General features: G+C 41.3%; 1 protein-coding gene across 5 annotated transcripts in view; it reads right to left on the bottom strand.

Annotated features, from left to right (window-relative positions):
• ADAM11 (ADAM metallopeptidase domain 11) overlaps window positions 1–13730 on the bottom strand; it is a 177934-nt gene extending 164204 nt beyond the window's left edge. For 4 of the 5 annotated variants that reach the window (XM_030221370.1, XM_030221372.1, XM_030221371.1 and 1 more), the window contains exons 1-2: window positions 13444–13730; window positions 12741–12928 (exon numbers count right to left, since the gene is read on the bottom strand). In XM_030221370.1, coding sequence (XP_030077230.1) covers window positions 12741–12928; window positions 13444–13501 — 246 coding nt within the window. In that variant the 5' untranslated portion in view covers window positions 13502–13730. The remainder of the gene's footprint in view (window positions 1–12740; window positions 12929–13443) is intronic. The other variant, XM_030221374.1, reaches the window with a different exon arrangement.
• Between the last annotated feature and the right edge of the window lie 558 nt (window positions 13731–14288).

A 14288-nucleotide genomic window follows, 5' to 3' on the forward strand; every position in this document is an offset into this window, starting at 1 on the left:
CAAATAACTTTTCATGGGGGAAGCCATAAGAGTACAGGCGGCTCCCCCCTCCCTCCCATTTGAATATCCCTCAGTAGGTTCTAGTCCCTTTTCTTTAAGGGTAGAGTCTATTGTTTTGTTTTGTGCGTGTTTCTCTGAGTGGAAGGGTGGAGGGGGAAAGGAATGGGACAGTTATGAGGTTTGGGAGTTCTGTATTAGCAATTTGTAATTGTTCATACTGGTTGGCTTATCTATTCACTCTCTGTTCCTTTTTTTTCCCCCTCCCATTGGGGTACAGAGAATTGTGGAAGTTGGTGGTGGTGGTGCGGGGGGGGGGGGGGGTTAAGGAGATATATAAAGGAAATTTGGTGGCTCATCTTATATGGGTCTATTTCTTCTATAGCTGTAATTGTATACACTGACATATTGTTTGTATGACTGTAAGTCATAAAATAGTTTTCCACTAAATTAATTATTTGCTTTGATCTTCACTGAGGAAGACATGGGAGAGATACCAGTGCCAGAAATGGTATTCAATGCTGACAGTCAGAGAAACTGAAACAAATCTCTGTAAACCTAGAAGATGTAATGGGGCAATTTGACAAACTGAAGAGTACCAAATCACCTGGACCAGATGGTATACAACCCAGAGTACTCAAAGAATTGAAAAATGAACTTGCAGATCTTGTTAGTAATATGTACTTTGTCTTTAAAATCAAGCATGGTACCGGAAGATTGCAGGGTGGTCAATGTAACGCCAATTTTGTTTTTAAGGGTTCCAGAGGTGATCCAGGAAATTATAGACCAGTGAATCTGACGTCAGTGCAGGGCAAAATGGAGAGACTATTATAAAGAACAAAATTACAGAGCATAAACATAAGCATGGATTAATGAAACAAAGCCAATAAGGATTTAGTCAAGGGAAATCTTGCCTCACCAATCTATTACATTTCTTTGAAGGGGTGAATAAAGGTGAAACGATTGATATTGTATATCTGGATTTTCAAACGCATTTGACAAAGTACCTCATGAAAGACTCCAGACGAAATTAGAAAGTCATGGAATAAGAGATAATGTCCTACTGTGGATTAAAAACTGGTCAAAAGATAGAAAACAGAGAGTAGGGTTAAATTGTCAATACTTTCAATGGAGAAGGGTAGATAGTGGGGTTCCGCAGGGGTCTGTGCTGAGACTGCTGCTTTTTAACACACTTATAAATGATCTAGAGATGGGAATAACTAGTGAGGTAAATTTGCTGATGACACAAAGTTATTCACAGTTGTTAAATCACAAGAGGATTGTGAAAAATTGCAAGAGGGCCTTATGAGACTGGGAGACTGGGCATCCAAATGGCAGTTGACATGTAATGTGAGCAAATGCAAAGTGATGCATGTGGGAAATAGGAACCCAAACCATAGCTACGTGATGCAAGGTTCCATATTAGGAGTCACCGCCCTGGAAAAGGATCTAGGTGTCATTGTTGATTATACTTTGAAACCCTCTGCTAGTGTTCAGAAGCGGCTAAGAAAGCAAACAGATACCATAAACCACTTGCTTGGATGAACAATCTGTACTTTGTCTCAACCTAAATTGTTTAGGAATTGTTATGGAAAGTTTAATATAAAAACTATTTTAAGATGTGATTTCAATGATTTCATTATGAGAGATAGTGATATTTAATCATTGTAAATTTTTGGTAGCCTGGCAGTAATAAAGATTTATACTCATTAGGGATATCCTGAAAACTTGACCTGTTGGCAGTCTTCAACTATCGGGAGTGAATACCAGTCCCATAGTTCTTTACCAATGGAGCTGTCAGTATATCATGACTGAAACAACTATAAAATGAATTAATCTAGTTGAATCATTCTTCTGGTGCAATCAATATAAATCAGATGGTGAGAACAAATTAAATTATATAGAACAAAATCTAGTTTAAAATCCATAGTGACATAACTTCACCTCTGCCAAATATTAGGATTAAAGAATGATACGGGGATGGGGATAGATCTCACGGGGATGGGGCAGGGACAGAGCCTGTGAGGACGGGGCCAAACTTTGTACCCATTTAACTTTCTACTTTGAAGCCTATTAATGAACTGGACTGTTATTTATGTTTGATTGATGCAGACAACAATATTTTTATGTTTTGAAAAAAACATGCAAACATGCTAGCCAGAACTAGCAAAATTTGCATGGGGGATCCTGTATATCTTGCTACCAGCACATCTTCTAAGAAGACATCTTCTATTGGAGGAAGGACTGTGGAAGACAGGAGAGCTATACTGAATCCTGAGATTGTAAATCACTTCTTCATTCACAGATTAAAAAATCATAACAGTGCTTCATAGGGCATATTTCTCCCCTCTAGGTCATACAGAACGGGTTGTATTTTTTACCCCTGGTCATTTTAACAGGGTGGATTAGGATTCCTTGGGGTAGTAGAAGTCAGCTACTGTTGGAGTTAGATGGGTAGAGGGTGCTGGTGGTGGGAGGATTTATTATAATATTAATATTGTTTTCTATTTGTAATTTATACACAACAGTTGCATAGCATATTTTTCCTTTTTATACTTTAATAAAAAGATTTAAATATAAAATCATAAGTGTTCAAGGCTTCTGCAGATGAGACCAGAGTCCATGGGGATGGAGCAGGGAAGGGGTCAAATTTTAACCCTGTGTCATTCTCTAATTAGGATGATTGAAAACGAGTAATTGCTTGAATAGCATAACTGAGTCCAGTAATTAATTTGACTTGTATAATCAACAGATGCCATAGCTGAAATAACTCCAGTCTTCAAAAGTTTTCGCAAGATCCATTGGCAACAAAGATCTCACTACTACAACTTTCAAACTAGGGTCACAACTATAAACAAACCTTACACTTCTAAAAAAAAAAAAAATCATTAATCTGAAGCAAATACCGGCGTTTTCTTAAACTCTGTGCTATCTCCAACATCATCTGTAAACTGAATCAGAAGACCTATATTCAAGAGTCAACTATGATGAAAACTATTTCACTCAGTTGATTGCCTAAAAAAGTGGTACTAAGATAAACATTTCTTTACTAATTAAAGTGTCCAAAAAATAATGTTTTCTCTGCTCTAAAGTAATCTATAAATTCTAATCTTGACACAGTTCAGTGACGAAAGATGCCTTCACCATGGAACCCTGTTGCGCTATGCTGGAAAGATTTTTGAGAAGTGAGAGGAAGACTCCTGATGAGGCTCCTGCGAAACATGGGACCATATAGGGTCCATGTTTTTGTCTAAGGGAAGTACTGTTTTTTATATTTTTAAATTTAAAAAGTTACAAAATGTAAAAACTGATGTACAGCTTCATGAACTAATGACTGAAGTGATCAAGACGTAACGCCAGTGATAAGCAGTTACCAGATTCTCAGTTTCCTTTGACCATTAAAAAGCTACATTTTGCTATATAGAAGAAATATTAGATTACACCAGCTTTGATGTTGTTGATAGGGAGATTTACAGCACAGCTACTAAGGACAGACACTTCCAGCCACCTACAAGCTAGCTTCACTACAGCACAGTTAGACATAGTAACTTATCCTCTAAAGCCAATGCCGTGTCTTATCTACAGCACTGAATTTACATGACTTAGGCAGAGTCCTGAAGGACCCAGTACTTTGGCAACGAACTACAATTAAACTTGATAATTCTGCAGATTTTACCAGTGAACTGGAGGTATCTCGTTACTTCATGAACATTTTGTAGCATTTAGGACAATGAAACAGAATTGTTTCCAGGATCCTGTTTGACAACATTATAAGCATATTGGCATCTCATGTTGTCAAACAGGATCCTGGAATATTATATTTTATTTATTTGAATTTGCTATATCACCTTCACTAACTCAGTAGATCAAAGCAGTTAACATACCAAAGTTAAAGAAAAATGTATAAAAGAACTACAAAATTCATCTAGAAAAGCAGGGACCATTCATGCAAGCCAATATACTTCACACCTAAAATTGAGGAAAGGAGAGATATACTACACACATAGATCTGAGGAGTAAGGAAATAGTAGGGGAACAATGGGGGTGAAAAACACGAGCGAGGAAAAAAAAAAGGTAAGGGGAATGGAACTCCAGTGATGAAAAGCTACAGTCCATTTAGTAGGATTAAAAACTAGATTAAATAGCCAGATCTTTAAGGCCGATTTAAATTTGTCAAAAGATGATTCACTACGAATTTCTACTGGGAGTGAGTGCCACAAAAAGGTGGCAGAAAAAAAAAAAAAAAGAATGCAAGGTGACGGGTTGATTCCAAACAGACCTGTTTGGGACCTGGGAATACTAAACCATTATCGTTTATACAACGAAGAGAGCGAGCAGGGGAACAGGGAACAGTAAGATATGGAAGACCTAACCGAAAAGCCTTAAAAGTAAGTGTGAGTGGTTTGAACATAATTCTCTGTTCTGCAGGAAGCCAGTGATAGGAGTTTAACAAGGGGAAAGAACGCTCATAACGATATATGACAAAAAAAAATCTAATTGCAGTATTGTGTAAAGTCCAGCAACAATATCACCCATATATTTCTGTTATATGATTGTTCTACAGGGCTGTTAAATGTGCACATTTACGATCCTCTATCATGTTAGTCATATTTCTAGAGGGCCCTTTTAGTAAAGTGTGCTAGGCTGTTAACATGTGGTTTAGTGCACGGTAACAACCAACATGCAAATGCAGTAAATTGCTTTTGCAGTATTTTTTCCATTACCATGCACCAAACCGCACATTAACAACCTTTCTTTTTCAACTTTAAATGTTTTATTGAGTTTTATAATATAAAGCCAACATTGCAATGCAGTGCAGTGAAACATACAATTATGCCTTGAGCACCGGACCTGGGCCAGTTAGCTCATGAAATACATAGCTTATTAGTACTCTCCATCGTCACTTCGGCGATGGTCTACTTAGATTTTTTATGCTCCATGGGTTTTATATAATTCTTACATATAAAGTCAGATGCTTCAAACTTTGTCACCAGGCCCCGCATATCATCCATCTACCCTTAAACTTACTATTTTACACACTCTAAGGTAACTCCCCCTTCCCGCCCCCCTCCCTGCACCCATCCCCATCACTCTCATTTCCCTTCCCCCCCCCCCCTACTGAACAAGCTCAAGTCATAACAAGTCCTTACAAAAGTTAGGCTAAGCAGTCTTGAAGTCGGGACCACCCCCTCTTGCGCCGCAACTCTCCATCTCTATGATATGCAGTGAGGCGTTCCATGACTATAAATTGTCCCAGTTTACATTTCCAGTCCCCTACTGATGGGGGATCAGTAGTCCGCCATCTCTGCGCTATAAGACATTTTGCTGCCACTAGCCCCCATCTCATCAATTTGCTCCTCTCCCAGGAGTCACTCTCATTATGCAGTCCCAGCAAACACACCGATGGGCTGCACACCAGCGATTCCCCTATCATAGTTACTAAGGCTTTCATTACTGCATGCCAGAATGGGATCAGTCGTGGACAAGTCCACCAAATATGCACAAAGGAGCCCGTATGCAAGCCACGTCTCCAACAAAGATCTGAGGCGTTAGGGTACATGTGCTTCAGTCTCTCAGGGGTATAGTGAGTACCTTGTAAGCATTTTCTTGCACTAATGCACGTTGATGCCTTTTGGACCTTCCCGCAGATCATGTCCTGCTCCCGTTCATTAAAATAGCAATTGAGATCCTCTTCCCATGCCCCCTTAAAGCTAAAGGGGGAGGGATCACTTCCCCTAAAGAATTTATACAGCATGGAGATGGGTCTGGGCACCCTCTGCAACAAGCCCCATTAACAACCTTTTTAACTAGTTGGGACATGGGCACAGAATGGGAACGGAGAGGTTTCAGCAGTTAACGCACAGCACATGGAACCTTTTTACTAAAGCACGGTAGGCCAAACGCGGGCCTACCACACGCTAAAAGAGCACTGAGGCGTCCCGCAGTACTTTTCCATTTGGCAAGCACTAATCTCGCACTACAAAATATTTTTTTATTTTCCAGCACAGGAGGCATACCTGTACTAATCGAGTGGCCCGAGAATAGTGCGGGAACCCTTACCGTTTGCTAAACAGATGATGGTAAGGGCTCCCACAGTAATGACTAAGCATTAATGGGGAAATTAGCACATGGCCAGTATAAAAAATATGGAGACACAGCCATTTTACCACTGCTCTAAAAGTGGCCACAGCATGTAGAAAACCCATGCGTTGTAATTAATCAACAAAAAGGATAAGAGAGTATCTTAGTATATATGAGTACAAAAACTTCTCTTAAGTAAATTGCAAGATACTTAGTATGATACTATGTTCCTGTGAAGTGCAAAAAAGTAATTAATGAAAAAGGGAAAAAAGCCTCTGTACCCAAACCTGCACCCTATACATTTTTTTGGAATAGGGTATGGAGGAAATAATGGGTTCAATTTCTTCATCGGCATAAAAACCCTTATCTCTTGTACTGTTTATTATTAAAAGCCTCACAGAAATGACAACTCATGGATCCAAAAAAGAAGTGAAAAATACTTAGCTTAAAGTTCTTAGTAGACACAACATGCAGAACGGGTCAATCGCACCGACTGTGGCCAGAGTTTCACGCCGACACCTAGAGTTACATGCAGTTCTTAAGGTAAATCTAGGCGTATTCTATAACTATGCACGTAGATTGTTTTAACAAGTTGCTAAGCGCTGTTAATAGCTCTTAAGCAGTGAGAACTAATTGGCAAAAATTAGAATTTATGTACATACATTGCTAAGCATATTCTGTAATGAACTGTGCCTAAATTCTAACATGCGCAGGCAAAAAGGGATATGCTTAGGGGCGTGGAAATGGGTGTTTCGTGGGCATTCCAATATCTGTGTGTGGTTATAACATATGGGCAGTGCGTGTAAATCTATGCACAGGGATTTACACCAGCTTTTCATTGGCGTAAATGGACGCTTGTAGATTTAGTCACATGAAACGCCTAAGCATATTCGAAATACCACTTACACACTGTATTTAGAATACACTTAGGCATGATTGCCTAACACATGTTAATTTTAGGCGCCATATATAGAATCGGGCGCTAAGGGGGTCTTTTGCTAAGTGGCGAAAGCCCAACATGGGCTTACTGCTCACTAAACTGGAAGTACTGCCAGGCTACCACAGCAGCCCAGCAGTAGTTCCCAACCCCAGTGCGCCATTTTCGGCGCTACAAAAATATATTTTTTGTAGCACCGATGTTTACCTGGCGGTAATCAGACAGTGCCATGTGCTGCCTGGTTACAGCCGAGTTAGAATGGGAGCCCTTATTGCCACCTCAGTGGGCGGCAGTAAGTGCTCCCCCCCCCCCCAAAATGGCCACGTGGCAAGTGTTTCACTTGCCGGATGGTTATTTCTTAAAAAAAACAAAAACCAGCCTTTTACCTGCTGCAGTAAAAGGGGGCCTCAGCATGCATCAAAAACACAGGCCCCCTTTTGCTGCAGCTTAGTAAAGGAACCTCTAAGGGAATTTTTAATGCAGGACCTGTACTGAAAAAATGTAGAGAACACCCCGAATAGGTGTCGTGTTTAAATCTGCAGCTACCGTGCAGTAAAATCCAGGCCTTTAGGTTTCAATTTGCCATCTCCAAATTTACCTCATTCATTGATTGTATGTATGCTTCTATTTGGTCTTTTTACTATAGTTATGCTGTTAACAAAATCTCTTTAAAGATGGTTAATAAACACCCCATAGGGCCTTTAGAGCAACTCTGAGAGAGTCAGATGATTGCCCCAAGTGTACTGGAAAGAGCGCCACTTTAGGCCATATGTTTTGGTCTTGTCCGCTGGTGCATTCTTTTTGGTTGGATATGGGAAAACAGGTATCAAGACTGTGGAAAATGCGATGGAAACCAGCCCCTGGCCAGCTGTTTGATGTATTTTTAGTGCAAGGGCCCATGCCTGAGGGAATGAAAGATTTTTTGAAGAGATCTGTACTGATGGGGAAAAGAACTATCTTGCAACAATGGCTCAACAGGGAGGCCCCCTGCATAGCGCATTGGCGAGGCGCCATGATGCAGTGCTGCTCAGTGGAGAAGCAGAGGGTCCGTGATCTTGCCTCTAAGCGAGGAGACCATTTTTGCAAGATCTGGTCTCCGTATTGGGACACGCTCACTCCCATGGCAAAAAGTAGATTATTAAATTGTTAGGGGGATGGGGAGGGGTGGGGAGAGAGGTTGGGGGGGTTTATGCGGGGGGGGGGGGGGGTAGAGGGGCATAATTGACTAATGGAAAATTGTATGATGGCACCTTTATATATAGGCCTTATCCTGTTCCTATTATTCAGTGCAATGTTTGTGGTTTTGGCATATTGTACCGTGTTTTGTTGTGCCAATAAACAATATATAAAAAAAAAAAAAAAGATGGTTAATAAATCCCAATAAATAAATAAATTTATTGTTTTGCAAACTGAAAACTGTCAGGAAAGACAATTTCTAAGACCAATATCATTTTAAACACACTATTAACTAAATAAAATATATAGCAGAGTCAGGTTTTGATGTCAGGGGAGCAGACCTTTTGCAAGGCTGAAAAGGCTGATCTGCATAGGCACCATTTCATTCAAAATCTTTTAAGGGAGCTGCTGCACCCCACCTAAGTACGTCTCTAATATAAAATGTATATATGTGTTGTTTGAAATTTGTTTATAACTCATAATTCAAGTTCAAATTTTTTTTCCTGGAAAACAAATGGTCCTTACCTGTCAATACCTACTATGGTACTAAGGTTTTTGGAGGTTTTTTCTTTTCCCACGCTGCTTCCATGGGAGCAATGCTTAGAACATTTTCTCCTTTTAGAACACAGCTGGGGAATGGTCAGGTTGTGGACTTTGGTAGAGTTTAATGGCTGTAAGAATAGGCTTAAGAACAAAAAAAAAAAAGGTTTAAACCGAGTTTCTTCCACTGATGCTCGGGCAGGTCACATCACCCTCTATCATCTTAGAAATAAATTAAAATCTCTATGGGAAAAGGGGATGGGATTTGATATACTGCCTTTCTGAGGTTACAGTCAAAGCAGTATTTTTTTTTTGTACCTGGGGCAACGGAGAGTTAACTGACTTGCCCAGAGTCACAAGGAGCTACAGTGGGAATTGAACCTGGCTCCCTCTCTCAGAGCTACCCATTTTAATTGTCTTGAGCTTGGGATTGACAAAATGAGTAATTAAATATAACTGTATATTGTTATTTTAGGTTTTATGAAATTTGATTTTACAAAATACAGCAGCAAATTTGATCTATGGTAGACATAAGTTTGATCATGTTACTTCTTTGCTATGATTTCTTCATTGACTTCTTATTGAAGAATGATGTAAGTTTAATCTTTGTATTCTAGTCCATAAATTTTTCTATGGTTTTGTCCCAGATTATTTAGTGAAATTAGTTGCTGCAGGAACAATAGCTCACCCTCTTAAATTTAGGGATCGTTGTTAGTTGCAATTTCCTGCGGTAAAAAATCTAAGGTATAAATTTTTTCGTACTTCTGGTTTTGTCTATTGTTCAGTACAATGGTGGACTCAGTGGCGGCCTTACCATTAGATCAACTGAGGCGGGGGCCTCAGGCGGCACTCTTTATGGAGTGGCATCTCCCCCCTTGAGCCTGCCTTTTTTTCTTGTTTTCAAAAGTCAGTGATTCCTACATGCTGCCCTGCAGCCGGCACCAGCTTCTCTTCTGTACTGCAACCCACCTCTGAAATAACTTCCTGTTTCTTTGGAGACCAGCTGCAGCAGTACAGAGGAGAAGCCACTGCCAAGGCAGCATGTAAGGATGCCAGACCACGGCCTGGGAGGGAGGGCGAGTTAGCAGCAAGAGTGTGGAAAGATATTGGACTGGAGGGGGTGCGATGGAGGGGGGCCATCTCATACCTGCCTTGGGCTGCCCCTAGGTGGACTCTTACTTGAGATTTCATAAGCTGTTAAACTCATTTATTTTCTCTGTTATGTAATTGCTTTCTTTGATGTATTAAGATAGTCTGCACAGTTTATGTATGATTTGTATCTCTTCCTAATTTTATTGAAATTGTAATCTGCATTGATCCCTTGTTGATATATAGCAGAATAGAAATTCTGTTGTACTGTATTATTGTACGCTTCCACTTTAAGCTTCTAATAAAGTGGATTACAAACTGAATAAACTAAATTCTAAATCAAATTAACATAGAAACATTAAAAAATGACAGCAGATAAAGACCATATGGCCCATCCAGTCTGCCCATCAAATTAAATTATATTTATTTTATTAGATTCTTTATATACCATTAAATTGTACCACAAGAATCTTCCTGATCACTAACAATTTTCCTTCCTTTGGTAAACATTTTATCAGGGCTACATTAGTGGACTCCTGTAAAATGTTACATTTCCTAGAGTTGGTTGTTTTCAATAACTTCCCACGACTACATGCAATATGCCAAACCAGGTGAGGTTCTTTTTTTTATTGAAAGAAGGTGGTAATGGTGAGAACTGGTAGAGAGGACATGTTCACCAAACCAGAAGTGAATTTTGTCACTAGAAGAGGTGTAGACAAATGTTTTTTTTTTGCACCAAGGGCCACACTGACACCTATGACTAAGGTAGGGCTAGTGCTAGTAAGGGATCTAAGAGGTGGGAAGCCACCTGTACTCTCTCAGTCAGATCCTGACATCATCTCCCTTCCTTGACTCTATCCCAGCCTAGCCAGAACCAGCTTTCTTCACCTGTCTGCCTTCCTGCCTAGTGACCACAAACAACTAGCAGCAGCCAGTTCCCCTGTCTTCCCATGCATGACAAGATGTCTCCTTCAGCCATAAGAGCAAAAAAGAAGGAATCTCTAGCTCAGCTGCCCTGGTGACATCATCACTGAAGGCCCCAAAACATCCACCTTTGAAGATGCTTGCTTTTCAGCATGTCAAAGGTGACTATTTTGAGCCTTCAGTGATGTCACCAGGGCTACTGGGAGACCAGTGTCATCGGTAGGCTGGATCTTTTGTAAGTTTAGGACATGAGAAGCAGGCTGGAAACCATAACCCAGTAGGACAGACTGCCTAACCCTGTATAAGAATAAAACGTATTAACTTCTTGTTAGAAACTTCTATATCTTAATACAACTCATATTCCCCTGCCCCTCACTTTGCATCTTTTTAGAAAATTCTGTTTAATTTTAGCATGTTTCCTTGTTGCTAATGTCTTTATTTACACATTTATGAAGCCGCATTGCGCCTGCCATGAGTGGGAAAGCGCGGGATACAAATGTAACATAAAAAAAAAAATATACACCAATAAACCAACAAATATCTGAGCTCTTCCTGGCCTTATCAACTTTATAAAGAAACAGGAAAGAGGGACTAATCTCTACAAGTCACAGAGCAGCAACCAAACAGTGGAGCTGACGAAGGACCAGGGTGTAGCCAAAATGTTTCTTAAAAGTCTTTAATAAACAAATTGAAGAAGTTTATAATCATGAGCAGTAGTCGACACGGGCCATGTTTTGGCGATTGTGCCTGCTTCAGAAGTCCATGTAAATCTCAAGGAAAACTAAAACAGCTTTCTCCCTTTGTAAAATAAAAATCTAAAAAACAGTTGTAGCACGCATCAAGAATATACCAGCAGCGCTTCTTCTCCACAGAGTGGAGAGAGCTATTTTAGTTTCCCTTGAGATTTATGTATTGTGGACTCCTGAAGAAGGCACTATCGCCGAAACATGGCGCATGTCCTTTCTCAACTTATGGTCATTTTTCACATGAGATGATTCTTGAGTGAGCCCCAATTCTGCACGTCATATGAAGGGCAATTCTATCTTGGTGCATCGGTAGCTTTATAGAACAGGTTCCTAAGGCTGGATTCTATATAAGGCATGGCGAGTAGCGTGCATTAAATTGTGCGCACGGCCAATTTACGTGCAGTACTCAACTGAGTAATGAGCCCATTAAGACTAATTGGCAATAATTGGAATATACACTCTTCTTTTTAGGCGTATTCTAAAAAGACAGCTGAAAAGAGGGCATGGCCATGGGAAGAGTGTGGGTGTATCAGGGGCATCAATCAAATTTATGCATGTTGTTACAGAATTCAGGGGAACACAAGCACATTTAGGCATGGGCATTTACACCAGGTTTTCAGTGGCATAAATGTAGGCACGTTCCCCTGGTCTATTTTATAAACCACATCTTTCTGTAGACGCAGTTTATAGAATAGCGCTACACATATTAGTCCAATACGCCTACATTTTAGACGCTATATACGAAATCTGGCCCCTATATACAGAATCGCCCCTACAATGAGTTCTGACACTTTTTTCCCCCTAAAAACGTGGTATGGTACCCTAAATTCCCAAGAACCTGACAAAATTATTGCATTGCTTTCTGTTTACATTCAAAACCACTGAGCCACTTCTTGTGATCACCTTCAACTCAGAGGTACCCACTATTACTGCAGATGAAGTTTGCCTGGTTTTCTCTTTCTTGTGTGCAGACTGCACCATTCCCTTGTGAAACCACATCTGAGAAAACCTTCCAGAGAAGACTCCTCTTTCATTGATCCAACTGGAAAGAATCCAATTTAACATGAGACATCCACCGCAGTACGGTAGAACAAATTCCCTAAAGGGGTTCATTAGATAATCAAAACACTTTTGTCTCAGCCACTTCAAGAAGATCTTGCCAGCCCTGGAACTTGGCCACCAACAGTTTGTCCTGAAAAAAGGTTTCAAATGAGCAGGTTACTTGTGTTGGTAGGTAGGAGCACACTTACAGGGCCTCCCTGAGGCTCATCATTCCTGACCCTGGTGTCCAGCTGATGCTTCTGGACTTCTCCTCCTGAGTTCTGCCCCACTAACCTGCTGGGGTGGGTGATTTCTGAAGCAACCGCACTTTTGTCCCATCTGGTGTTGGGAGAGTCCCACTTCCAAGCACCAGCTTGCATATCTGCCTTAGTGAAACCTGCAGAGGAGTGACAGAAGGCAACAGATGAGATGGGCACGAAAAGTCCAATCTAATGCCAGAAAAATTCGGGGTGGGGGGAGGAGGAAACAATGCACAAAAACGAACCCCAGCTTCTAAAACTAGAAGGGAAATCGGCAGAAAGGGATTAAGAAGCCCCCTCTTCTGCGGCTCCCTTTGCTGCTACAGGATGCACAATGCACAACAGGAAAATGTGTCGATGCAGCAAAAAGACCGCAGTATAAGGAAAAGGGGGTTGGGGGGGGGGGGAGTGGAGAGAATTCAGGCAGTGTCGGTTTAACCCCCACCACCACCACCACCACCAAAAATTCCCGAAACCAACCCAAACAAACGTGCCACAACGCCAGCGGCCACAGGTCGTATGGAACAAACGGGGGCATGTGTGCATATATTTTCCTTTTCCTCCTATAATACGGATACGTGAATTACTTGAAGAAGAAAAACAAAATCACTGAACGACACCAAAAAAGTAAAGGTAAGCAGACGCCACATACCTGAATGCGGGATGAAATAGATGAAAGCTGTTAACACCCAGGACTGCATAGGGCTCATGTTTGCCTCATAATCCTCCCCTTCCCGGCGGGCTGGATTCGCACTAACAGCTCCTCCAGGGACGCATCGAGTCTGTGGTGTGCGCGCGAGGACGTGTTGCCTCGAGGCCGATTTCTTTAAGGTGTTCTCGTGCTACGCAGCGAAAAAAAAATGCGGGAGAAGAAGGAACCCTGCAGTCAGGGACGGAAGGGGCTGCGGGCGCGAGCCGGGTCCGCTGCCGCGAGCTTCATCCTTGCAGCTCCTCAGCTCTGCAGTATTAGTGAGGGAAGAAGGACCTTAGCAGACAGAGAGAGGGAGCTGGTGACACGTGAGTCTGCTGCCACAGGGCCCTCCTACTTCCCCTCCCAGTGCGCTTCTAGGCACCCATCTTCCTCCTCTCTCCCCCACCACCTGCTCCAGTCAGTCAGTTCAGCGCTAGAGAAAGAGCGAGGAAAAAATATATATAGATATTAAAACCAAGAAACTAAATTGTATTGACTGAGCTTGGTTTGTATTTCTCTTAGCCTTTCCGTTCCTGGGATTGACTTGAATTTAAAGTGTTGGGGGAGGTCATAGTGGATAGCAAGCACCCTGCAGTTGATGCTGCCTGTCAGTTCTAAGCAGCAGACACACGCGGCTACTTTGGTGAGGACATTTCTTCCCTGTATTATCAGCATGAATTATGCTTCATGGCTACTAACTTTGCTGGCGATGTAAAATGTCCCTATTAAAAGGGCTCCATTCCCTACAGGGCGAGGAGGGGATGCCATCGGGAACAATATCAAGAACAAAAGGTGTGCTTGTAGGA

The sequence above is a fragment of the Microcaecilia unicolor genome, chromosome 12 (genome assembly GCF_901765095.1).
Source record: "Microcaecilia unicolor chromosome 12, aMicUni1.1, whole genome shotgun sequence".
NCBI lineage: Eukaryota > Metazoa > Chordata > Amphibia > Gymnophiona > Siphonopidae > Microcaecilia > Microcaecilia unicolor.